This window comes from Rana temporaria, chromosome 10, assembly GCF_905171775.1.
Source record: "Rana temporaria chromosome 10, aRanTem1.1, whole genome shotgun sequence".
In the NCBI taxonomy this organism is placed as follows: domain Eukaryota; kingdom Metazoa; phylum Chordata; class Amphibia; order Anura; family Ranidae; genus Rana; species Rana temporaria.
The window spans coordinates 107,319,282-107,346,988 of NC_053498.1; the positions used below are offsets into that span (position 1 = coordinate 107,319,282).

At 45.9% G+C, this 27,707-nt stretch overlaps 1 protein-coding gene across 2 annotated transcripts; it reads right to left on the bottom strand.

Moving 5' to 3' along the window:
* On the bottom strand, positions 1 to 26,978 carry H6PD (hexose-6-phosphate dehydrogenase/glucose 1-dehydrogenase). Of its 2 annotated transcripts, none has more exons than XM_040325933.1 (5): positions 26,837 to 26,978; positions 12,856 to 13,484; positions 9,285 to 9,402; positions 4,502 to 4,771; positions 1 to 1,956 (listed from the first exon to the last, which is right to left on the bottom strand). In XM_040325933.1, exons 1-5 carry the CDS (start codon positions 26,961 to 26,963, stop codon positions 599 to 601), a joined length of 2,502 nt encoding a protein of 833 aa, XP_040181867.1. In that variant the 5' UTR covers positions 26,964 to 26,978; the 3' UTR covers positions 1 to 598. The 2 variants fall into 2 exon arrangements, with proteins under 2 accessions (XP_040181867.1, XP_040181868.1); XM_040325934.1 differs by lacking the exon at positions 26,837 to 26,978 and adding an exon at positions 20,722 to 20,916.
* Between the last annotated feature and the right edge of the window lie 729 nt (positions 26,979 to 27,707).

A 27,707-nucleotide genomic window follows, 5' to 3' on the forward strand; every position in this document is an offset into this window, starting at 1 on the left:
TTTTTTTTATAACAAAAGAAAAAAAACCTTTACAATCACTTTAAGCCGGCCACAGACTGATTGAATTTTGGGCAATTTATGCAGGCTCAGACTAAATTTGGGTAGTGTATGGCCATGCAGACACGGCTCGATTTAACAAAAGTCAATTAACTACTGCCTGTCAGAATACCCAGTCATTTGTTGGGCCAACAGCACCTGCATCCAATCAGATGCAGCACCGTTTGGGTATTCCGGCAATGCGCCAGCAGTCAAAATACAATAACCCAGAGGGGGAATTTGTCTCTGTGCTGCCAACATGAATGCAGGCACTGGTTAGATTTTCCGTTCAGCCCCCAGGCTGAATGAAAGAAATCTATATGTGAATGGACAGCTTGCAATCCTGTCGCTGACAAAGGATTAATAGAGTGACATGGGCCCTATAGCTGTAAAAATGAGCAGACTTTGAAATGAAGTAGACATTGCAATATTTCAGTCCCCAAAATAAATGGCGATTGCACCCTCTGGCATCTGTCAAACACTAAAAAGCTTTTTTTTGGTGGTGTAGCCCTTCAAGAAAAAAAAAAAAAAGGCACTTCGTGAACATTGTCTTTTTTTTGGTTTACCTAAACAAAGTCTCATAATCAATGTACCATACCAACTGCCCAGATGCTGGTTTTATTCCAAAGATGGGCCATTTATTGGGATTGCTTTCTGCTCTGCTAATAAGAGTTGTAATATCATGCTTCCCTTTACCTAGAACTAGAACAGCGACTTTTCTGGCTTTATTAATGAGTGGAAGGCTAAGGCTCATCCGATCATGGGGCTTTATTGGACTTCTTGAAAATACCACCAAGTCATCTCCTGTGATCCCATTCTGGGAGCCAGGGAAGATGGAAGCAGTATGGCCATCATTACCCAGCCCTAATAGTACAAGATCAAAGCTTGAATTGCTGACCAGGGCAGAGATATCCTGAGCGTAGACCTGAGTACCCATATCTTCCTCAGCACAGACTCTTTGGTTCCTATGTACAGGCATTGGGTGGACATTTACATAAGGGACTCTGACATGCTGCAACAGATGTCTTTCAAGGCTACCAAAGTTGGACTCAATATCAGTAAATGGCACACAGCGTTCATCCACCATCCACAAATGAGTGTGTTTCCAAGGAAAGCCATGATGGTGCCTGGACAATCTCTGAAATAAAGCGATAGGGCTGGAACCCCCAGAGAGAGCCAGATGGAAACTGCCTGAGCTCTTCACGGCTTCTTCCGCTGCTCTTTGTATGTCCTGTGCTAGTTTCTCTATCAGTTGTTCAGCCCAGTTAGACACCATAGTGCTCCCGAGGAATTTAGACTGTGTTGAAGCAAATGCATTTGTATTTTGCTCCATGCCCATTATCTGTAAGTTTTCATCTGTCAGAAAACGTAGCCCACCATGTTCTATTACAAAGTCTAGCAAATTACTGGTCTCGGACCCTCCTGGATAGACTCTTGGTGAAGTTCTCTCCAGCTCCTCCAAGATGGGAGTCCAGAACTTCCAGGAAGCCAGCAGATTGTTTGTTGTGATGAAGGATTCCTTCTTACCCCGATAAATATTTGAGATTAGTATGGAGTAAGCCTCTCTTTCTTGAATTGGACGGTACACATAATAATCAGATAAAGGTTGCCCAAACAAAGACAAGGCATTCGGGACTTCAGGAGCTTCTTGCCACTGGCTGGGGACAAGGCTTGGTTTGAATAAATTTCGACTTACTAGCACTGCCGGAAAGCCAAGCTCTCCATGTCCGATGTGGAATACAACCTGCCTGGGCTTGCATGGATCTTTCACTGTGTCCCGGGCTGAATCTTTTTGCAGGCAGAAGGCCTGGTCTTTAAACACAACTCTGACATATGAAGTCCTCTCATCCAAATCTTTGCCAGATACCAAAAGAAAGGGCACTCCTTCCCACCGCATGTTGTCAATATAGATAACGACACCTTTCAAAAAAGCAAAAAAACAAAAACACTGTTTAGAACAGGTTCTTCTGTACATTTGTGCAATTTTCTGAAGGTCGTGACATTTTACATATTTATTTTATTCTCTCCTGCTTATATTTCACTAATATTTTATATTAAATAGAGCATCAGGCTGTAGTTTAAAAAGAAACTGGGCCTCTTTTACCAAAATGCAAAGGAAACCGTGTGTGCACTGCTCAGGATGAGCAATGTTAAGCCTACACCAGCAGCATATAGAACAGGGTGCCCAATTTGCTGCATGAGGGACCTTTTTCTGCAGCCTACATCGTGCCAGGGAAGTACAGAGTGCTGGAACGCTCTAGGGCAGGCATCACTTAATGGCAGGCTGTGGTCTGGACATGGACCAAATGACAGTCCTATCTGGACCGCTGCTTCACTACTTGGCAACATGGGTGTCCTCTGCTGGTATATCCTCCTTCCCCCCACTGTCACCACATTATTTAGCTTAACATCAAGTAGAAGGCATGACATGTCTTGACAGAGGGCGGGAGCTGCCCAACTTCTCAAATTAACAAGCCAGTGACTTATTTTGGGGCGGTCCGAGAAACCAATCACCTGCCTGTTAACATGAAAAGGGCATGTACAGCGCCTGCCCTCTGTCCGGACATGCTGTGCCTTATACCTGCTTTATAAGGTGGGATTGGTAAGGTTGGAGGAGGGCTGCAATTGGCACAGGGAAATGTAATGCAAGGGAGGGGCATTCACATAAAGAGAAATAGGTTGCAAGGAAGGAAGGAAGGGGACCAGTATACAAGGAAGGGGGTTGTATAAGGGGACTAAGATGCAAGTGAAGGAGACTGAGGTGCAAGGAAATGAGGGCTGTAAAAAATGGACTGGGGTGCAAGGAAGAGAAGGGGGGGTTGTGAAGGGGAATGAGATGCAAGTCAAGGGGACAAGGGTGGAAGGAAGAGGACTCTGTAAAGGGAACTGGGATGCAAGGAAGTGGGACTGATGAGGATGCCGTTTTAAAGGGTGGAGATCTGTGGTGTGGGAGGGGGCGGCAGAGGACATTGAAGTAAGGGAGGCACTGATGTAAAGGAGGGTTGTGATATGAAGTGGGCACTGTAATGTAAAGGGGAGGGACTGATGACACTGATGTAAAAGGGGAAAACTAATGTAAGGAGGTGGGGCTGTGATATGAAGGATCCAAATCATTGCACAAACATGAGACTCAACTTTTGCCGGATGAAAAGTTTAATGACTGAACCTCGGTAAATTTTAATTCAATACCACTGCTCTAGAGATTATACAAGTCCCGCTGGCACCCACAATATGGGACTTATTTTACTCCCAATGGCATCAATGGTGGGACTAATTTTACTCTCACTGACAATGGCCCGGATTCACATACATCGGCGCATATTTATGCGGGCGTAGCGTATCTAATATACGCTACGCCGACGCAGCGCACAGAGGCAAGCACTGGATTAACAAAGCACTTGCTCCCACTCGCTCTTAAAGATACGCCGAGGAAACCCAGTGTAAGCCAGCGTAGGTGGAAGTGGGCGTGAGCCATGCTAATGAGGCGTGACCCCATGCAAATGATGGGGCAAGCGCCATAGAAGTACTTAAAATGAACGGCGCATGCGCCGTCCCGTGGCCGCATCCCAGTGCGCATGCTCAGAATCACGTCGGAACTACTCCCTACGATACGACGGATCACTGCCTACGACGTGAACGTTACCTACGCCTAGTCATATTCACGTACAACGGATATGACGGCTTGTGTTCCCTGGTCCATACCTTTGCATGAGTTGCGCCTCCTATATGGGGTATAACTTTACGCCAGATGTACGACTTACGCAAACCGTGTATATTATGCGCCGGGCGCAAGTACGTTCTCCCTCATTTGCATATGTGCATAGAAAATCAATGGGAGCGGCAAATGCGCACAGCGTAAATATGCGCCCACGATACGCCGGAGTAGGAAAGTTACGTCGGTCGGATGAAGCCCATTTTCAGGCGTATCTCAGTTTATGGGCACAGCGCATAGATACGACGGCGCATACTTACACTTACGCGGTGTATCTCGAGATACGTCGGCGTAAGTGCTTTGTGAATCCGGGCCATAGGGTCTTATTTTCCAGTCAATGACAGCAAAAAATGGGGGGGGGGGGGGGGCTTTCATTGTATTTGTGTATTTTCCTGGTTTTATAAAAATACGTTCGACCTTTACCATCTTATACCCTGGGCTTTTCCCATCATGCATTGACCTTGGGTGCTTTGTACAGTCTGTACAGGATATAACAGCCCTCCACTCCACTGAAATATAAATGGGCCCTTTAGGTTGGACACCACCGACATACAGAAAGCAAGTTCCAACAAAATAATTGAACGACACAGGGTCCCCACATTCAGGGTGATTTATAATGCTCAACATTACCTATACTATTGTGTCAGTAAGGCTGTCCATCATAGTGTTGAGCAAACTGCAAAATGCATGAGGCTGGTAAAGCATTCACCCCCTTTTATACAAATGTGAGTATATTTAGAAGAAGCAACTTACTTGCAAATGTCTGTGTTTTGGTGAAAAAATGTGGAGGTTTTTCTAGCTCCTCTCTGACCTGTTGCGCATAGTTTTGGTATTGACCAATGACAGCACTGCTGCCTTCCAGGGGGTGCAGAGAATCCAATAACTCCAACTTGGCTCTCAGGACATCATCGGAGCTGGTAAGATTATTTGGCACTTCCATGGCAACAGAGGTCAAAATTTCTGTCAGATGATTCTGGATAACATCACGTATGACACCATATTCTTCATAAAAACTGGTGCGGCCTTAAAAAAAAAAAAAATCAAAAGAAAAAAAAATTAATAAAAGGGGAAAAAAAAAAAATCAGAAAACCCCAATAAAGTGTTAAATGCTTGAATTGTCTAGGGATTTAGGAATTACATTATTCCTTGCTCCAGCAGGCTTCCTCCTCTTTTTAGGACAGGGCTCCTCTTCACTGCCCAACCAGTCACAGCTCACGGATGTTATAATAGACAATGCAGGACCCAGCTGTCCTTTGTTGTACATGAGGACTCCGAGACACCATCTACATCTCAGAAGCTTTGGAAAGCAAAGGAAAGGGCCACATGCCAGGGGGGTAAGTACTAAGACAAGCAATTCCCCACATTCATCACCCCCTAGACATTTGACCTTTGCAGTGCAGAGGGGGGCCCACTTCAAGGGTTAAAATCTAATTTTGTCTAGGGTGTGATGAATAAGGGGAATTACTTACCTTATAGCTTGTCATCTAACCTTTTCTTCAGAACAGTTCAGTAATAAAAAAAAAAAAAGAAACTCAACGTACATGTAATTTATCAGCCCAAAAGCTATGCGACCGGATGGATTGTTGTACGTTTTGTTCATCCTGGGGTAGTACAGAGACAATGATAGACTACACAAAAAGAACCAAAATAAACCAATTCAAAACCTGGCAATTCAAACTGAGGACACAATGAAAATATGAATAGGCATAGATCACCTTCAGGGAAACCACATAATACATATTTGTGGATTTGGGATATTATAGTCTTCAGAAGTAACATGTAAAATGTAAATGTTTTTTGCTAAAGTCGAGCTCACCACACTCCTGCTTACTTTGAGCTTATTTGTATAAAGCTAAACCCATGCCAATAGGGGGGCTTTGGAGTAGGGAAGGGGTGGGGTCAAGCATTTACAAAAAATTGAGATTAGCATAAAAATTCAGCTGGCTATATCTCTGGGTATACACGATCTCTGGATCATTTTGACATGCGATTTTCAATGATGGTAACCACCACCTATGAATTTGTTTTTCATATGCCATGTTTGAATTGACAAGTTTTAGGACAGGGTTACTATAAAGCAGAACTCCAGACAATAACATTTTGGGGAGGCACCCAAGAGGCCCTCCTGCTACAGGCGGTCTGCAGAAAAAGTACAGGAGAGTACCAAGACATGAACAGTCGCTCTGCACAAAGAGAAAAAACAGCAGAGACTCCTGTGTGCGCCACGTGGGTAGGTACCGGAGCATGATGGGACTGTGACATCATAAGAGGCCTATATAAATCGGTGAGAACCACGCACCCGTCATTGCAGTGGGAAGAAGCGTTGCGTCAACATCGGAAGAAGAGCAGAAGGCAGAAGACGTCACAGAAGAGCGGGCTTGCGCCGCCGCTAGTAATTGAGCTAACGCGAAGATAGCGGCGGCCAGCCCTGAAGGAGAAGTCACCGAAGAGCGAGCGGGAGAAGAACCGGGGAGCGCCGAGGCAAGAGTGGAGAAGATGGAAGAAGACCCCCCGGAGAGCGAAGAAGAAGCCCCCCCCTGGTAAAAGAGCTAAAAGAAGAGTGGAGGCCCCCGGAGCTGACTAATAAATTATTTTAAAAACCCTGTGTCGTGCGTTTATTTTATTTTACACTTTGCCTCCAGGTGAATGGGTAGGGGTACGGTGTACCCCATATTCATTCACCTAGGGTGGGGGGCCGGTATCTGGTGGCCCCCTTATTAAAGTGGGCTCCCAGATTCCGATAAGCCCCCCGCAGACCCCGACAACCAACGGCCAGGGTTGTTGGGAAGAGGCCCTGTCCTTAACATGGCGACAGGGTGCTCTGGGGTAAGGGGGGGGGCCGCAGGGCACCCCCCTGCCCCAGAGCACCCAACCCCCCCATGTTGAGGGCATGCAGCCTGAGAGGGGGGGGTGCTCGCTCGTTCCCACTCCTTTCCTGACCGGGCAGCGTGCTTTGGATACGGGTCTGGTATGGATTGTGGGGGGACCCCCACGCTGGTTTCTCGGCGTAGGGGGGTCTCCTTACAACCCATACCAGACCTAAGGGGGGGGGAACCCATGCCGTTTTTTTATTTAAAATTTGGCGTGGAGTTCCCTCTCAGGATTCATACCAAACGCCGCAGCTAGAATTGGCGGGAATCCAAGTCGGATCCCTGTCGCTTCTATGACGCACTCGCTGGAATGTGCTTTTTCTATTCCAGCGAGTGCAAGATGTCGGCACCCTGTCGCAGAGAATCAGCGCGATGCTGTCGTGCTGGAAACACATTCTTGGCTACAGGTACAGTAGGCAGCTTTCACTGTTCTGATGCTAAAACATTTTTTTATGCGTTTCCAGTGTGTTTTTTGTTTTTGCTTGCCTAACATCAGGCTGCACCAAAACTGGAACCGTGGGCGAGTTTGATGGGTTTTCAATGCATTTCAATGGGGAGGTGCGTTTTTGGTGTAGGTTTAAGCACGCCACCAAACATGCACCAAAAATGCAACATTCTTCAGCTTTTTGTAGCGCAAAAATGGAAGAAAAACTGATCAGTGTGAAATCAACCTTTTATCAGTAGTTTTTATCTTATATCAGAATATTGTGCAGACTGCACTGCCTCTCAATTAACAGCAGTGGTGTTATGCTGGCAATACATCATACAATTTTTTGTTAAAATTTCCTTAAAAAGTGTTTGCCCTCATATTACATGGTTTTGGTAACTCTGAAGAAAAATTGTACAACGTATGGCAAATCTGCTGTGTGCACTCATTTGGTTGGCCGTTGCACTGCCCATCTGATAGACCCGATAGGTAGCCCAAGTGGGTAACTGAAGTCAGCCTGCTGTGCAAGCTCCAACACTGCTGCCAAATGAGAGGCTGTGGCTTTGTGCTTCCACATTGCACTTTACCGTTGTTTTAGCTGCGCTTTTCAGCTCCTAGCGGAGCGCTTTTAACCACCGCTAACGGGCGGAAAAGGGTTAAAAGCGCCACTGTCTAATTGCTTGCGCTGGCCATTTTAGGAGCGGTGTATTCATCGCTCCCGCAACACCCCAAAGGTGCTGATTGCAGGACTTTTCTCGTCGTCATGATGTCACGCCCGGGATCCCGGATGTAAACAAAGCCACGAGATCGTGAATTTTTTTTCCCCCTCAATCTCAAGCTGTAACGGAATGACCCGGGACACCCAGACACTTTGTGAGGATGGGGGATACTCCTGTGTCAGCGTCACTGATAACTCTTGGGGCATGGGGTGGCAAGTGAATCATAATTCATGTATTACATGAGATGGGACATTAATAATAAATCATGTTTGCAGGATGTCTTGAGATATCACAAGTTGTTGGCTATTCAATGTGGCGACTCATTCTATGATTAGCCCTGACTAGTGACATGCTAATTGAGTCAGGGCCTGGAAGACATTTCATTGTCCTTGTGAAAGGTGTTAATTGCATAGACTCCTAAGATATTCCATTAACCATTGTGTAAGGCTGTAGAGGTGTTAATCCAGGTCTGCTCCCAGACCTCTAATTATGTATGCTAAATACTGTTTATGTGTGATAACACTGTCTAAAACCTATTGATGCTCAGAGGGGTGAATAGGTGTCAAGCTGTATGCGGAGACGGAACGTCTGCCTAGGGAACTCAGTGTGTGATGGGGTTTTGTTTGTTATGCTGTTAATGAAGGAATGTGCAGTGATTAGACATGATAATTACAGGCCGGTGCCGACACGTCTAGAATGTTTAAGTAATTAGCCTTGGTGTGTGATTAGGGGGGTGGAGATCTCATTGTCCCTTTGAATACTGTCAAATGCCTTGTACTGTATATAAGACTGAAAGAACCCATTAAAGGTCATTACATTTGGAACAAGCACAGAGCTGTGTCTCGTCTTGATTCTGAGAAAATGGGATGCCTGCTGATTTGTCTGTGTGTCAGATGAGCTGTCGTGGATGGTATGGAAGCTCGTAAACGGTGGTGACCGTTACACAAGCTTTCCAGCCTAAAGGAGAGATGTGGGGGTCTTATTAACCCCGCATCTCTCCATAAAGAGGGCCTGTCACAATAGATTCCTATTACAAGGGATGTTCACATTCCTTGCAATAGGAATAAAAGTGATCAAAAAAAAAAAAAAAAAGCTCAGAAGCGAACACACACACCCCCACCCACATATGTAAACACTGCTCAAAACACACGTTAGGTACCGCCGCGTGCATTAGAGCATGTGCAACAATTCTAGCACTAGACCTCCTTTGTAACTCTAAACTGGTAACCTGTAAAAAAAAAAAAAAAAAGGAGTTTGAAAAATGATTGCGCAAATACCGTGCAAGATCAAAAGTTGCAATGACCGCCACTTTATTCCCTAGGGTGTCTGCTAAAAAAACAAACAAAAAAACCCCAATAATATATATTATATATACACACACACACACACACACATACATACATATATACACACACATACATATTTGGAGGTTCTGAGTAATTTTCCAGCAAAAAAAAGATGATTTTTACATGAAGGAGAGAAGTGCCAGAATAGGCCCAGTAGGGAAGTGGTTAAAATACCTTTTGCATCAACTGTTTCCTTCATGACAATTTCCACTCTATCCACATGCTGCCGGTTCCAGATTGAGTCGAGATGCTTTTGGTTGCGTCGTCTGAATGGTAGAATCTGTTCAATTGTCTGGAAAAGATACATCAAAAATATATTAGACCAGTGTTGATGTTGTGCAACACAATAAAACATGGAAAAAGTGAAGCGTTGTGAATACTTTCCAGATGCACTGATTTTACCTGCCAAAGGATTGACATCCTTGGTGGGCTCTAGGGGGCTTACCTGGTGGTAAGCCCTCTCCCCCCCCCCCCCGTAAGGAGAGCATCTGATCGTCTTTCCTCTACTCTTGTCCATCAGTGCGAGTGAGGAAAAGCAGATACACAGCTTTTCACGTTTACACACCACACCACTGATGGGCGCATGATTGTGGCTTATCCTGCAGGACATCATATGACGCCCAGCCAGAATAACTGAACCACTTCTTGGGCCGTCATTCTGCTATAGGTCAGGCGGGAAGTGGTTAAACTTATTCTGTAATTAACTAGTGACAGGTGCTCTTAATTATTCCGAAATAAATAAAATGGCAGAGAGTTGGTAAACTGCAGCCCGACGTTGTGCTGACAAAACGTCTAGGGCGGAGCTTCCAGTGTCATTACGTCACCTTCATGGAACGCTTGCATCCTAGACTTCCAGATTTTAAATGCTTACTGTATGCAAATTGCTAGTACATTCCCAGCTGTTTTTAGAAGAAAATAAATAGAATGAAAATGGTATTGTGCCAATGGATGCAATTTTTCTCTGCATGTGGCTGAATTTCTAAAAGAAGGAAGAAGAGGCGAGATACATAAGGCGTGGGCCTGGGTCTGCTACACAGTGGCTTAAACTGTGAATGTGAGACACCCTCCCAGAGGAAAGAGCTTTCTAGTGAGTGCAGTACCATAGGGGCACTAAGTGAGAGCACCTGTCACATAACTCATTGACCATTTTATCCGAGGATATTTACATATATCAAATACTGTTTACTGGCTTAAATTTAAAGAGCACAGGTCACTTTATATTACAAGTGTTATTCACAGAAAATGTTCACCAACCCATTTCGTTCATAGATTTCTGAATAATGAAGGGCACCTGTCCCTTTTTAAACTCAATTAACAGAATACGTTTTAGGCAACATGGAGGTATAGAAATTAAACTGCAAACTAATTTAACATTAGAGATTAAAAGAACACCACACAATTATAAACAAACAGAGCAGCACCATACCTACTACCCTAAAACACTCTTACTTTCCGATTTTGCCAGCAAGTCAGCTTGTTCTGTTGAAAAACCATCATGCAGATTTAGGACTAAGGCTACTTTTACACTGGAAGCGCAGCTAGTTTTATCGCTGCTTTTTACCCCCCCCAAAAAAGGGGGTTAAAAACTTGCGTTTTGAGGCGCTTTAAAAAAGGGTCTTTAAAAGCATTTATTCCAATGGGCAGGAGCGGGCTGGGAGCGCTAAATACAGCACTCTTAACCCACTTCAAAGATGCTACTTTCTTGACTTTTCGTAACGCCCCGCAAGCGCACCACCCCAGTGTGAAAAGTCATATTGGAGTGAATGGGAGGTGGTTTTTAGGCGCATAGCTGAGGCCATTTCCAGCGCTGAAGTGCCTGAAAACTGCCCCAGTGTGAAAGGGTCTTAAAGTGGAGTTCCACCCTAAAGTGGAACGTTCGCTCATCCGATTTCCCCCCTTTCCGGTGCCACAATTGGCACCCATCGGGGGGGAGGGAGGACAGGATACCTGTATTTGACAGGTATCCTTTCCCGCATCCAGGAGCCTCAACCGCGGTTGGTGACGTCACGGCTGGGGCTCCCTCCTCCGGGCCAGGAGGAGAGAGATGCGGGCCTCGCGCAAGCGCAGTAGGGTTCCCAGCCTGAAGCCAAAAGGCTACACTGCCGGGTACCTCTTACCCGCAATGGCTGCGGCAGTACCCCGACAGCTGATGGAAACATCAGCTGCGGGTGCCAACATCGCTGGACTCCAGGATAGGCAAGTGTCCCGTTATTAAAAGTCAGCAGCTACAGTATGTGTAGCTGCTAGCTTTTAATTTTTTTTTTTTTTTTTGGGGCAGAACACAGCTTTAAGAGTGTGGAAATAAACCATTTAACACCAACAGGAGTACTTACAATGGTCAGCTTTTATCCATTAAAGTAAAACCTTTATCCCAAAAGGAAATAAACTACTGCTAACAAGCATTTAATTCTCCCCTCCCCAGATTGACAATGCTGCCGTCCAAAGTTGTCACTGTTGCTCCTTCATCCAGAGTGGAGGCACTCATAGGTGTGTTTTTGGCCAGATCACCAGGTGAAAAACACAGAAACCCGATTGCAGCCACCAGACCTAATTACTGTGCTGTGTACTGCACCCATTTTTAAATCCTTGAGTATGCTGTGTAAAAGATGCAATTGTTCAGGTTTTTTCTGCGCAGTCCTAGGCCCCTTTCACACGGGGCAGCGGAGGTACGGTGGCGTTATAGCGGCGCTATACCGTCATAATTGCTGTGGTATTCGGCTGCTAGCGGTGCGGTATTAACCCCCGCTAGCGGCCGAAAAAGGGTTAATACCACCCGCAATGCGCCTCTGCAGAGGCGCATTGCGGGCGGTATTACCGCGGTTTCCCATTGTTTTAAATGGGAAGGAGCGGTGAAGGAGCGGTATACACACCGCTCCAAAGATGCTGCTTGCAGGAGATTTTTTTCTCTCCTGCAAGCGCATCGCCTCAGTGTGAAAGCCCTCCGGCTTTCACATTGAGAAGGCTGGGCAGGAGTTTTTCAGGCAGTATTTAGGCGCTATTTTTAGCGCTGTACCGCCTGAAAAACTCCTCAGTGTGAAAGGGGCCTTAGTATGAAAAAACTTCAGCATTACCAATGTGCGATCCTCTATCATATTCCTTGCACCCTGGGAGTCTGTTTGTGGGCTGATGTGTGGACTGACGCAGAGTTGTGTTGTAAATCTGCTTTATGCAATCAAAAGGTTCATCCCCTTTTTTCTTTAAAAAGTGCTAAAATCAGATATTTTTCTCAGCAAGCTTACAGTGCTCATTATTCTTTGGAAGTGAACCTTGACGGGGCCCAGTTGTCGTAAGCTGCAATTCGCACAAGAATCGCAGCACATTCCTGTGCAAATTACATGCAGTGTCTCTAGGGTGCGATTTGAGCCATTTGTACACACACATAGAAAGATTTGACTATGCTTTCATGACTAACTGAATCAGCTAAGCACACCTGCAGATTAAAGTAATCAGGCATTGCTTCCCTATGCAGGAAAATGGAGCAGCCTGCAGCTGTACACATTCTTATTTCTAAGGCAGAGCCACAATTATCATGGTTCCCAACTGTGATGGGCATGACATCCAATCATGGTAATCGTGTGAGGTTGGTTTAAAAACAAACCTGCTAATGCAACTTTCAGTTTGCCTTTGCAGTGATTGCACAGAGAAGTTAGTGACAGCTGTAACAGATGAGCATACCCACCATGCTAAATTTAATTTTGGGCAATTAGGCTATACCCACCTCTGGTTATGAAAGGTTTAGTCTCACCTGTTTTCCTAGATAATGATCTACCCGATAGATCTCTTCTTCTTGGAAGAAGGTTTGCATATCACTGGCCAGCTTCTTAGCAGACTCATAGTCATGCCCAAAGGGCTTCTCCAACACCACACGTAGCCATGCTCCAGGGGGTGGACGGCAGCTGGCATTAATATTCCGAGCAATATCGGCATAAGCAAATGGAGGGACTGACAAATAGAAAAGTCTCCCAGCTTCATGAAGGTCTTCTTCTGCTAGGGAAATAAGGATGTCCTGGTGCAATGCTGTATAGTTCTCAGCAGTCTTCAATTGCCTGTAACGAGAGAGCTTTAGAAACTGGTCCTTCAAAAGAGCACACCTGTCGGCTTCAACATCGGCTGGACAGCTCAGAGACTTGAGTGAATTGAACATTATCGCCTCTGCTTTTTCTGGAGGAGTCAGTGCAGCTCCATGAAAACTGAAGGTGTGGCCCCTTGGGACTTCATTCAGATAGAGCTGGAAGAGTCCCTGCCAGAGGTATTTTTTAGCCAAGTCTCCAGTAGCCCCAAGAAGAATAACAGATACGTGTCCTTTTTCTTTGCAGGTGACAGCAACTGCGCCAACCAGGAGTATGCAACACAGAGTCCTCCACTGCATCATGGCTGGAAAAAGAAAACGTTGTTAAAAGTTTGCCATTAAAAAGTTATAAAAAATATTGTGCTAAAAAAAAAAAACACAAACAGACACACACAGACACACCATTATAAAGCACCATTCAGCTTCTTGCTGAAGTTGGCTATAGGTAGGAAGATGCATCTGACCCATGGAAGAGGCTGTGGGTGAGATTTACTAAAACTGGAGCACTCAGAAACTGGTGCAGCTGTGCGTGGTAATCAATCAACTTCAAAGGCCCCTTTCACACGATCGGGTCCGCCTGAAAAAACTGACCAGACCACTCATTGTCCTCTATGGGGCGGTGGATGTTAGCGAACACGTGTCCGCTGACACCTGCCAGGCATATAATCTGACAAAATCTGCTGAAAACAGACATATGGCAATATGTTTGCCATCCGTCCAGCATGTTCGTTTCCATCCGACCATTAAGGATGAGCTCTGGCGTGTTTACATAGAACACGTGCAGAGCCCACCAGGAAGTGTGCACGGCGCTGTGCTAATCACAGCCAGGGAGACATTGTCCCGATGCTCGGCTGCAGGGATTGTGAAATGTCTCCCTGGTTGTTATTAGCGCAGCGCCGTACACACTTCCTGGCGGGCTCTGCACGTGTTCTATGCGAACACTCCAGAGCTCATCCGTACCGACCATAAAAAGGAGAGCAGGCTGTCTGTGTCCCCTCTGCAATGCGGAGAAGACACAGAGCGGTCATCTGCCTGCTCAGCCGGGATCAGTGGAGAAATCCCCTGCGTTTTTCTTTTTAACTTTTTTCGTTTTGGGTAGTGTGTAGGGTTGTCCCGATACCGATACTAGTATCAGGACCGATACCGAGCATTTGTGGGAGTACCGATACCTTTTTTTTGAAGGGTAGAGTGACCAGAGAGGGTGGGAGGAGTCGGTGGCTGGGGAGGGCGGGGAGTGCGGGCAGAGTCTGGCTGGAGAGGGCGGACAGAGTCTGTGGACGGAGAGTGCAGCCGGAGTTTGGCTGGAGAGGGGGTGGGCAGAGTGTGTGGAAGGAAAGTGCGGGCAGAGTCGGTGGACAGAGTCGGCGGGCAGAGAGCGACCGTCCCTACGCCCATCTTGGTACACCCTGCACTCGGCTGCAGTAAGCAGCAGCAGACATCTTGTTACACCCAGCCCGAGCTAAAACGGCTGGGTGCAACAGGATGTCTGCTGCTGCTTACTGCAGCCGAGTGCAGGGAGTACCGGATTGGTGTCATTTTTCACAGCATTTCAGTGCCAGCCACCTGTCAGTGCCCACAAGTGCCACCTATTAGTGCCCATCAGCACCAGTCAGGGCCCTTAAAGAGGTAGTAAACCCCCGCCGATTTTTTCTATTTTTTAATTGATATAGTACACCAGCTCAGCCCAATGCATTCTACATATAACACTTTTAAAAACGAGTCCTGTAAATACCTTTTTCGTGGAGTTTTTATTCGCAGCATTTCCGTGTATTAAAAGCGCCATTGCGACTGCTGTTTAGGGACTCCTTTTCATACGTCATTTCCACCCTTACTGTTTCACTGTTGTAAATCTCGCGCATGCGCTGTATCGCCGTTACCAAGCCTCGATCTCAATCTCCGTTACCGCGGAAACGACATTAGTTGCTGTGTCTGCGGCTGCAGTGTACTCCCCTTTGTGACGTCTTATACAGTCACACGTGGGGAGTATCAGGAAGAGCTATAACAACGCGAGACTTCTCCTCTGTGTCGGACAGAGGGTAAGCTCTCTCACATTCAGTGCCGGAAGCAACAAAAATGAAAAACCGGCCAACTTTAGATGGGCCGATTTGACGAGTATAAGTGCGCAAGCGCGGTGACGTCATCAAAAATAAAAATGCGATTTTACAGCTAATTACAGGGGTGAGTACATTTTCACAGACAGCGGTGGGCTGCCTGTGTTATGGGCCAATTTTTAAAATAATGTTGTCTCTGAGGGTATACAACCACTTTAAGTGCTGCCCATCAGTGCCAGCCACCTATCAGACCCCAACTGTCAAACTGTCACATGACATTGAAAAAAAAAAAAAAAAAAAAAAAAAAAAATGATATCAGTAATCGTTATCGGTGAGTACTTGGGAAAAAAGTATTGGTACTTGTACTCAGCCTTAAAAAAAGTGGTATCGGGACAACCCTAGTACTGTAGTGTGTATTTAAACCTCCATCAAGGTCTTATTGCTGTCTAACTATGGACACTAGGACAAGAAATCAGGGGAATAAGTGCACCAGAGACTCGAGGACAACAAAAAGGCCCTCACCACCATACTAAAACATTTCTGTTGTGATCTCTATTCTCATTGAACAGATCTCCCATTACTTATTCTGCCTATATCCTAGTCACCATATCAGGAGGAAATCTCAAATCTCCAATGGTGACAGAGGCAGAAAAAAAAAAAAAAACACACACACACACACACACACACACACACACACACTTGGAAGGATTTAAAAAAAAAAGAAAAAAAAAAGTCACAGATTTTCTAACTAGTAACATTTCTGAGCACTAATGGATCATGACAGTCATAATCTTGTGTTATTGCCTTCTAGGGGGACATTAGAAAAAAGCCCAATCCTTGCCCAAATATCGTAGTGGGGATAAGACTGGGCCATTGGTGACCACACTTCGAGCCATAGGTCACTGGTGCTTTTGTTGCTAGCTAACCCGTGTCCACACATTTCTCCTTTGCTGACTGGATAAAGGAGTTGTTGCTTTGTCGCTGACAAGTGCCATTCTGCTCATGTTTCTTCATTGAGGAAGAGACGACTAGCTTATCTGGCCATCAAAACAGTGATACATGGAACTAGGTGAGCAGTTACTTAATCTTTGGCAGTCAAGAAAGTGTGCCATTGGCCTACAAAAGAGAACAACCCATATAGTGCACAGTTAACTTGTCAAAGTGTGACAAGTCTTCACCCCCCAGCACTGCTGCCCTGGAAGGGTGCTTTGAAGTTCTGGCTGCATACATGCAGAGGAGTCCCTGAGTAAGGCTCCATTCACACTAATGTTTTAACATGGGTTCCTATGGAATATGTTCATATCAATGCTTTTTTGTGCCTCGATTTGCGTTTTTTTTTAACCTGTTTATAGCTGTTTGTTAAAAGGAAATGTAAAAAAATTGATGGCAAAAAAAAAAAAAAAAAAACGCAAATCGCGGTAAAAACGCACATCAAAAAACGCAGCAAGCACCGCAAAAACGCTCAAAAGCAACATGCATAGGTGTGAATCGAGCCTAGGAGAGAGTAGACATGCGCTACCAATTGGAAGGAAGAGCTGCCTTTTCCTCCACGACCACCTATCAGATTAAAAATGCATGATGCAAAGTGAAAATTCCAAATATGACTTCAACTGACACTATCCTGTTAGAAAAACTCACATGAAGGCTTATTTAGGCTTAATTTTTTATTTTCTAAATAGGTTCTATTAAGCTAGTGCATTGTTGGTTCACTTACCTTTTTCTTAAATTTCCCTTCTTAATGTTTTTTTTTGTCTGAATTTCTCACTTACTGTACCTCCTCAGTAAGCTTGCCCCCATCATCCATGGGGGTTAGTCAGCCAGAACAGTTTACTGAGGAGGAACAGGAAGTGAGAAATTCAGACAAAGAAAAAAAACATTTAGAAGGGAAATCAAAGGAAAAGGTAAGTGAACCAACAATGCACTAGCTTAAAGGAGTTGTAAAGGAAAACATTGTTTTGCCTAAAATTAATGTCTGCAAGGTAGACAGACAGAATAGTGTAATGATTCTGTTAAAAAACGAATAAATACCTATTAAAATTCCTTCATCTATATCACCTCCGGCATTCTAGTTTCTGTTCTCTCACTTCCTGGTTTTCATCGCTCATTCATGCAAGAACTACATTTCCCAGTATGAATTGCGGCACGCCCAGTAATTCACACCTCCTTGAAGTCTCTGACACGTAGAGAGCGTCCTGCCACACAGATGTAGTTCCCAGGAGGGGGTGAGCACGTTACTGACCACGGCAGTAAAGTCTCCCATCACGGTGGTGAGTAACAATCAGACAAGCAGGAAGTGAACAGAACAGAGAAGAAATAGAGCAACTTCTGAGCAAAAACGAACAATGAGGAAGTGAAAAGAGGAATGTCTGCAGGTAAAGGATGCTTATTATGAAAAAAAATGTTTTCCTTTACAACCCCTTTAACCACTTGCCGACCTCCTCATGTAAATATACGTCAGCAGAATGGCACGGACAGGCACATGCACGTACCCGTACGTCCTCTGCTTGACGTGGGTCGGGGGTCAGATCGGGACCCCAAGGTACATGCAGAGGTCGGTAAGCCTCGGGGAGCGATCCGGGACGACGTCGCGATCGCTCCCCGGAGCTGAAGAACGGGGAGAGCCGTGTGTAAACACGGCTTCCCCGTGCTTCACTGTGGCGGCGCATCGATCGAGTGATCCCTTTTATTAGGGAGACTCGATCGATAAAGTCAGTCCTACAGCCACACCCCCCATAAGTTGTAAACACACACCAAGTGAACACTAAATGTTACAGCGCCCCCTGTGTTTAACTCCCAAACTGCAACTGTCATTTTCACAATAAACAATGCAATTTAAATGCATTTTTTGCTGTGAAAATGACAATGGTCCCAAAAATGTGTCAAAATTGTCCAAAGTGTCCGCCATAATGTCGCAGTCACGAAAAAAAAAAAAAAAAAAAATGCAATAAAATTATCCCCTATTTTGTAAACGCTATAAATTTTGCGCAAACCAACCGATAAACGATTATTGCGATTTTTTTTACCAAAAATAGGTAGAAGAATACGTATCGGCCTAAACTGAGGGAAAAAAAAATGTTATATATGTTTTTGGGGGATATTTATTATAGCAAAAAGTAAAAAATATTGCATTTTTTTCAAAATTGTCGCTCTATTTTTGTTTATAGCGCAAAAACTAAATACCGCAGATGTGATCAAATACCACCAAAAGAAAGCTCTATTTGTGGGAAAAAAAGGACGCCAATTTTGTTTGGGAGCCACGTCGCACGACCGCGCAATTGTCTGTTAAAGCGACGCAGTCCCGAACTGTAAAAACACCTTGGGTCTTTAGGCAGCATATTGGTCCGGGGCTTAAGTGGTTGAAGGAACCCCTATTTAGAAAATAAAACCTTTACAACCCCTTTAAATCTGTTTTCTACAGAATTCTATTAACAGGGCGGCCCTCTTCTTCAGAGGGAAGACAAAAACTGCTGCTGAAATGTCCAACTAAATATCCACTCCAAGTAAAGTCCTACTTCATATGTTCAATGATCACTACCAACCACACAAGGTAATCACCAACTCCCGATGACAGCGCACAGGCTGATCTACCTAGTACTAATTGGTTCTATTCAACTAGACTTGTCCTGTAATGTTGAAGACGGTTCCCAACTTATCCAGGTAATCTCTTTTGTTCATTAGTTCTTTTTTCAGGCCATTAGAACTTAAAGGGTGACTAAAGGAAAAAACATTTTTGCTGAAATGACTGTTTACAGGGTATAGAGACATAATAGTTAACTGATTCATTTTAAAAATGATTAAAAATAGATAAAAATCAATCATATAATGTACCTGCAGTTTAGTTTCGTTTTTGCTGTCGTTTCCTGGTTCTCTGATGTACAGAGACAAAGAGCCAATAGAGGGCAGTGATGCTTTGTAAAACGAAACTGGATTGGTGCTGACACACAGTAATCACACCTCCTTGATTAGTCACCACAGTGAGAAATCTCCCAGTACTGTGGTGATCAGGAAACAAACAAACAACCAGGAAGTGTCCAGAACAGAGAGGAATTACAGCAACATCAAAGAAAAAAACGAACAATGAGGACATGAAACCAGGACTGCAGTAAGGTAAAGGAAGCTATTTAGCTAAAAAAAAAAAAAAAAAATATTTTAGTGACCCTTTAAGGAGAAGTACAGCCAAAGCTTATTTGGCTGTACTTTTCCCGTGGATCACAGGAGTACAGTTCGTTCTGCACATCTGTGACCCATTTTCAGCAGACAGGGGACTGAAGCCCGTTGTCGGCTGATGTCACAGAGCCGGTCCAGGCTCGGGGAAGATTGTGACAATGAAGTCAGGATTCACCCGCATGCCTGGACCAGACTCTCAGCAAGTTGCAGAGCCTGAGACGGCCGCTCCTGCCCCCTTCACAGCAAAGAATGCACAGGGGGGGATGGGGAGCAGAGAGCTGTGAGAACCGAGCAATTGGCAGTGTTTGATCGCTCGGTTCTCAGCGTTAGAGGTGCCTGGATAACTTTTAGCAGGGCTTCCCCAAGACCCCTTTCACACCGAGGAGTTTTTCAGGTGGTACAGCGCTAAAAATAGCCTGAAAAACTCCTGCCCAGCGACCTCAATGTGAAAGCCGGAGGGCTTTCACACTGAGGCGATGCGCTGGCAGGAGAGAAAAAAAATCTCCTATCAGCAGCATCTTTGGAGCGGTGAGAGGAGCGGTATGTAAAACAATGGGAAACCGCGGCAATACCGCCCGCAATGCGCCTCTGCAGAGGCGCATTGCGGGCAGTATTAACCCTTTAGTGGCCGTTAGCGTTGGGTTAATACCGCACTGCTAGCGGCAAATCCGACGGTATAGCGTCGCTATTTTTAGCGGCGCTATACCGTCACCGCAGCTCCCGCCCCAGTGTGAAGGGGGGCCTTAGACCGGAAAGTTATTTCAAGGGTTCCTCTGTGTTGGAAAAGGTTGAGGAAGTCCAGGTATAATGTGGCAAAATACTACTAGCTATACCATGACCTGGAAAAATTAGAATCTTCTCAGACACACTGTTTTGAATTATAGCACCCATGTAAGAGCCCTTGAATCACTTCTTGGCCTGGTATATTGTTACTCTACTCTGTGGAGAGCAACAAGAGTAGACTACTCTTACCCTACTCTTGTTGCTCTCCACAGAAGCCCCATGTCTCATCAGCATTGGCCGCTCTCTTACCTGCTGATGGGTCCTTTCCTCAGAGAAAACAGAGTGGTGGTATGAAAGGCCAATCCCAAGTTTCATCTGTGTACACCCATTTTGGTTTCTGCAATTATTGATCTAGAAATATTATTGCTGCCACCAAATATGCCTGAACCATGCCAGATTTCTGTGTAAACACCTGCTGGACCTCACAGAAGTGCATATAATGCGGCGCTGACAGTAAATTACGGACACATTTGGTGTTCATCATTTAACCTGAATGGGGTTCTTTAAATCCTCAGCAATACAAAGCAACATGCACACCTACCTTTTTGCAAAGGGCTGCCCAGGTTCCCCCTGCAGAGCTCTGTCTGTGCACAAGGCTGGTGCAATAAGCAGGCAGCAGTGAACCTACAAGACTGGTAGGTCAATGATCCCTCCCCTGTTAATGATTACACAAGAAAATTGTTGTGCAAGGATCACACAGAAAACCTTTTCCTGGCAGTGAGAGTTTAGATATTCCAGGCACTCTCACTATCTGGCAGCAATTCTCTATAGAAACATCTCAGCTTGTTGAAACCTTATGGATAAGCTCTGCAAACAGAAAGGAGATATCAGATGCCAGTGTAGTATTTACTGGAATTCTAAAGAAGGCCAAACAAAACACCACAATTAAACCACTTCTTGGCACACAACCTGAATAAGCCCAGGTTCACACTAGTGCAAACACAGACATCGCATGTGATTCGCACCCACACATCGGTGCCGATCGCATGCAATGTCTGTGCAATGCAAGTTCAGCCATACAGTTTTATTCACACGAAAATGGTGCAGGGACTTATTTTTTGCCCCACACTGGAATCGCATTGCATAGGTGTTCTCACCTATGTGATCCGATTCCCATGCAAGTTCAAAGTTCGCACTGTGATCTGAACTGATTTGGGGGTGTCATTAACAATGTATTGACACTCGCAGCGGTTTGCAGAGGGCTTCGTGAACTGCCTGCGGGAGAGATGCAATCGCACCAGTTCCTGCATCGCATATGTGTGAACCTAGGCTGAGTAAGGGCCCTTTAACACGTACGGACCGTATGTCCGCATTTTCATCCGTCCGTTTGCGAATGAAAATGGGACATACATGGGTCCCTATGTGATTACGGGTGTCAACGGATGAACATCTGCTGACACCCGTAATTTGTCCGCCTCCGCAAAGATCCGCATTTGCGGACGGAAGAAATCCTATTTTTCTTCCGTCTGCCGGATCAGATCGGATGAACACGGACATAGGGTCCGTGTTCATCTGATCCCCCCATAGGGGAGAGCGGAGGAAAGACAGGGCGGTCCCTGCACAGTGTGCGGGGACCGCCCTGTCAGCTCAGCGGGGATTTTACGGAGGATCCCCGCTGAGCGGATCATTACTGATCCGCCCCATGTGAAAGGGCCCTAAGGCCCCTTTCACACAGGCTTCCGATCAGGTCTGCCTGTCAGTTTATCAAGCGGACTTGATCGGAGCCTCCATTCACTCCTATAGAGAGGGGGATCAAAGGAGTGACCGTGTAGAATTCCCTTGAGTTGCACTGTATGGATTTTGCCAATTGAGTACATGGAATACATTATTATTACAGGAATGTGCAAGCCTATGTACCTTTCAAGCAGGGAAAGGATTGTTTTCCACTGTCCAACTGCTATATTACCTCCTTACACACTATAGAAATGTAACCGACTTCAGCAAGGCTAGCAATAATCTGTCAAGGAAGGCAAGCAATCAAAAATGTGTGACATTAATTACCGACATTTTCCACCATGGGTAAATATCTCTACCACCATCAAGGTTTCCATGTTTCACTACAGGAGACGCACATTCAGTGTCAGAGGTCAGTTCAAATATTTGTCCTCGACTAGAATACACATTATGGTCCAAGGTCCAAAACTCTCCAACTAATCCATCTAAAAGGTCACACACACACACATTACAATCTGATTACACAATGTCTGTGTATGAAGCATTGATATGGAGGTACCCACATTTCTATTCTGATAGATCACTTTTCTGTTTCAATGGTTTTTATTAGGGCTGTGCAAATTAACTTTTAATCTTTAATTTTTTTGATCGATCAAAATCTTTTTGATCGATTAAAATTCTTTTGATTGGTACTCACCTCTCCGCCGGCTTCTGGGCCTTCAGGGAGTTCCGTCGGAGATCCAGTAATGTCACAGACACCGGCGGGGCTTGCCGTGTCCATCTGAAGGGCTCCTTTGCTGTGCCTTCATATCTGCATGCCGGCGGGACCTTACTATCCGCCACACGCAAGGGCTGTTACACTTCCCTCTATCAACCTGGGATTCTACAACCATCCACTAGTAGTTGTGATAGTTCCCTTCATGAGACATCTACATGCCGACAGACTGATGTTAACCCCTCCTCATCTGGATTCAGCAGTGGTATCATTGTACACATTTAAATACCAGTATCATACTTAGCTACATGTTTTTATGACTGCTTTGGGTACCGTTTGGTATTACTCGCACCATTTTTACAGTTTATGTAGCTACATCGATTTTATTTCCAGTGCAATATTTATTTGGTCACCTACTTAAAGACAATAAAAGTTTTAATGCTATTCCCATCGAGCGCTGCCTTTGTGTGTTGTTTTTTGTATCCCGCTATCCATTTTTCCAGTGGTTGGTAGCTGCACTGGGAATCAGCCTGCAAGGAGATCAGCTAAAAGTAGTTGGATCTGTATGTGCGTTATAATTAATCGAAATTAGTCGATTAATCGATTAAAAAAATATATATTAATCGAACAGAAAAATTTTGATCAGTACCAGCCCTAGTTTTTATTAAACGTTTACGTGGATTGTTAAAAAAAAAGTCAGTCAGTAGAACAGCGAACAGTCTTCGCTTACTCCACATGTATCAAAAATAAAAAAATAAATTCTGTTGAACATGAAAACAAGCATCCGAGCATGGAAACAGTACAACAATTCAACAGTTGAATGCTAGGCTTAATACAGACAAATATGGGCCTGACTCGTGGGTTAGCTCCTTTATTGCGGCTCCCCCAACATCAATTAACTAGTACGGGAGGCAGGACAGTGTGGAGATATTGGAGTAACACGGAATCTATCTGTACTCTGTGGTGGGGTCATACTATCAGCCATCCCGTACGTTGTGTGTATGTAGGATAACTTGGTCTCTGTGGGACATCCGAGCTAGAGCAACGTCTCAGCCCAATAGTCTGGGTGGCTTGATTCCGTAGCGCATAAGAGATTCATTTAACCCCTTCCATACAGGGCACGTATACACCTTCCCGCCCAAGCCAATTTTCAGCTTTCAGCACTGTCGCACTTTGAATGGCAATTGCGCGGTCGTGCTACACTGTACCCAAACAAAATTGGCGTCCTTTTTTCCCCCACAAACAGAGCTTTCTTTTGGTGGTATTTGATCACCTCTGCGATTTTTTTTTTTTGCGCAACAACTAAAAAAAGACTGGAAATTTTGAAAAAAAATTACGTTTTTATTTTTTTCTGTAATTTTTTTTGTAAATAAGTAAGTTTTCTCTTTCAATTATGGGCACTGATGGGCACAGATGAGATGGCACTGATGGACATAGATGAGGTAGTACTGACGGGCACAGATGAGGTGGCACTGATGGGCGCTGATATGCGGCACTGATGGGCACTCATAGGCGGCACTGATGGGCACTGTGGGATGGCACTGATGGGCACTGTGGGGCGGCACTGATGGACACTGTGGGGCGGCACTGATGGACACTGTGGGGCGGCACTGATGGACACTGTGGGGCGGCACTGATGGACACTGTGGGGCGGCACTGATGGACACTGTGGGGCGGCACTGTTTTCCTTTTGTTGCCAGTCAGTGCCCATTTGTGGGCACTGATTGGCATCTTTATTTTTTTTTCCAGACTTTTTTTTTTTTCAAACTTTTTTTTTTTTTTGCCCCGTTTTTTTTTCTTCCTGCCCTTCCCTGGTGGTCCAGGGTGGGCTTCCCTGGTGGTCCATGTGGCGATCCGAGGGGGGGCTGCGCTGATAAACAATCAGCGCGACCCCCCCCCCTGTCAGGAGAGCCGCCGATCGGCTCTCCTCTACTCGCGTCTGTCAGACGCGAGTGAGGAGGAGCCATCAACGGCTCTTCCTGTTTACATTGTGATCAGCCGTGGTTGGACACGGCTGATCACGTGGTAAAGAGCCTCCGTGAGAGACTCTTTACCGAGATCGGTGTTGCGGGGTGTCAGACTGACACCCCGCAACAACGATCGCCGCGAAACGCGCCCCCGGGGGCGCGCAGCGGCTCAGAATCCTGAGGACGTCATATGACGTCCAATCAGGATTCTACAACCACTTTGCCGACGTCAATTTGTCATTGGCGGGCGGCAAGTGGTTAACAATTGTTTAAAGCGGTGTCCCAGACGTGTTTTTTTTTTTTTTTTTTAAGTCAGCAGCTACAAACACTGTAGCTGCTGACTTTTAATAAGGACACTTACCTGTTCTAGGAGTCTGCGATGTCAGCCCCTCGAGGCCGATCCGTCGATCTGGGCAGGTCCCGGTGCGCCATCCTCACTAAGGGAAACAGGCAGTGGAGCCTTGCGGCTTCACTGCCCGTTTCCTACTGAGCATGTGCGAGACGCACGGCTACTCTCTGGGATACACACAGTTGCCAGGAGACACCACGCTCCATTCCCCAGCAGAAAACGCGAGGAAGAAGAAGAAGACCTGCCGCGGACTAGGAAGAAGCACATTAGGAATGAATCACATTTTTTTTTTTGGCGCATTTTTATGCAATTTTTTTTTTTTTTCTTAGGGTGGACCTCTGCTTTAACCCAACTGTCCCCTATAGGAGAGCTTATGATCAACAATATTCCTAGACATGTCTAGGTTACCCAAGAAAAAGGAAAACTGGAAGATCGTGGATGCATGATGCCAGAGGTAAGCAGGAGATAAAGCCACGGTAGGAGAAGAGAAAAAGGTGGGCGCACCCAGGAATCCGTGGTCAGTCGTCTGGAGTAGATAACTTTATCCCTCGGGGGCCTGTAGGCAAGTGAGCCATGGGGACCATCATTTCTCCAAGAGGGGTTGTTTGTCATTTAGAATGCTCACTATTTTCTCATTTAACATAATCCAATTTAATTTGCGTTTCATCAGTGCCATGTCTACAATGGGGCTTTTCCAGGCTGACGCAATGGCTATTTTTGCCGCTAAGAATATGTAATGTATTAAAGTCTGAGTGTGTCTGGGGATATGGTCTACTGGTTTGTTTAGGAGGGCGACCGAAGAGTCTTTAATAATATATTCACTATTGTGATCGATAATATGAGTGAGTGGACCCCGATCCAGAAGAAACGTACCTTGGGGCACGTCCACCATACATGGAGTGGTGAACCCAGAGGTGCTCGCGGCTAAGACTGCACTCTGCACTGCTCCCGGCTAGGACCAGATGGCGCGCTCACGCTGCCCTCAGAGCTGCCCACGGCTAGGACACGGACGCTGCCTCAGCGCTGCCCACGGACGCTGCCTCAGCGCTGCCCACGGACACCGCGCTCAGCGCTGCCCACGGCTAGGACACGGACTCCGCGCTGCCCACGGCTAGGACACGGACGCCGCACTGCCCACGGCTAGGACACGGACGCCGCGTTCAGCGCTGCCCACGGCTAGGACACAGGCTCAGCACTGCCCACGGCTAGGACACGGACGCCGCGCTGCCCACGGCTAGGACACGGACGCCCCGCTCAGCGCTGCCCACGGCTAGGACACGGTCGCCGCGCTCAGCGCTGCTAGGACACGGTCGCCGCGCTCATCGCTGCTAGGACAGGGGCGCCGCGCTCATCGCTGCTAGGTCACGGGCGCCGCGCTCATCGCTGCTAGGACACGGGCGCCGCGCTCATCGCTGCTAGGACACGGGCGCCGCGCTCATCGCTGCTAGGACACGGGCGCCGCGCTCAACGCCGCTAGGACACAGACGCCGCGCTCAGCGGTACTCGCACCTAGGACCAGACACCGCACTCAGCGCTGCTCATGGCTAGGATCGGACGCTGCAGCAATGTCTCCTTTGCGGCCAAAAATTCAAGAATTTTCAAAAATATTAGCTAATCACTCCATGTTCATGAGGCCAAGCACACATTCAGCCTAGGAAAGGACTTCACAGACCCCCCCCACTCAGGGGCGCCAAGCTGTTCATTCAATAACTTCTCCTGATAGGACAATTGCAGCAAAGCTGAACCAACATAAGAGCTCTCTACCCCCCCTCCTCCCTCCTCACAGTGTAAACGAAGACTATCCATGTGTACTAAGCTCCCTCTCCTCTGTATACATGACACAGAAATGCTGCACCACTGACTGCTTCTACCTCCTCCCCTCCCCCACATCGTACACGGAGCGTTCATCGGAGCTGGCCCGGTGAAAGGACACGAGGGGGGTCATACAGACCTGGCGGAACAGCGCCCCCTGCAGACACAATCACCTCATACACAGCGGGTGTGTGTCCTCCTCTTCCTCCCCATGTAATATGGCGGATGTTGTCTTCCGGGAGAGACAGGAAGTAAAGAAGGGTCATGGAGGTCACGCTTCCTGTTTATTGCAGGGCTGTAGGCTGCAAGGAGGATTTCTGTGTGTTATCAGTCAGGGGTGTGCACAGCGCTCTGCAGTACTGACAACTGTCCAAATGTATAGAAAGAACACTTCACACTAAAATCTTCCAATCCATACACCCACCTTAACCCCTTGTCTGCCAGGGCTGTTTTTTTTATTTTTTGTTAAAATTGTATCCCCCCAGAAGTTTATGATAGTTTTTTTTACAAGAAAATTACTCAGAACCCCCAAACATTATATATATTTTTTAGCAGACACCCTAGGGAATAAAATGAGGGTCATTGCAACTTTTTATCTTGCACGGTATGTGCGCAATAATTTTTCAAACGCCATAAAAAAAAAAAAAAAAACAGTTTCATGAATTAAAAAATAACAAAACAGTGAAGTTACCCCCATTTTTTGGGATAATGTGAAAGATGATGTTACGCAGAGTAAATAGATACCTAAGTTGTCACACTTTAAAATTGCGCACACTCATGAAATGGCGCCAAACTTCGGTACTTAGAAATCTCCATATGCGATGCTTTAATTAGTTTTACAGGTTACCAGTTTAGAGTTACAGAAGAGGTCTAGTGCTAGAACTGTTGCACACGCGGCGATACCTCACATGTGTGGTTTGAACACCGTTGACATATGTGGGCGGGACTTACATGTGTGTTCGCTTCTGAGCGCAAGCTACCAGGGACAGGGGAATTTTAATAGTTTTTTT

What these genes read in the sequence shown, in the direction of transcription:
- H6PD (XM_040325933.1), bottom strand. Translation starts at nt 26,963, where the DNA reads ATGACCCTTCTTTACTTCCTGTCTCTCCCGGAAGACAACATCCGCCAT. An exon ending in GGAAACAGTTGATGCAAAAG is followed by an intron (nt 4,772 to 9,284) that starts GTATTTTAACCA and finishes TTTTTTTTTAAG; the next exon opens with GCCGCACCAGTTTTTATGAA. An exon ending in CAAAACACAGACATTTGCAA is followed by an intron (nt 1,957 to 4,501) that starts GTAAGTTGCTTC and finishes CTTTTTTGAAAG; the next exon opens with GTGTCGTTATCTATATTGAC.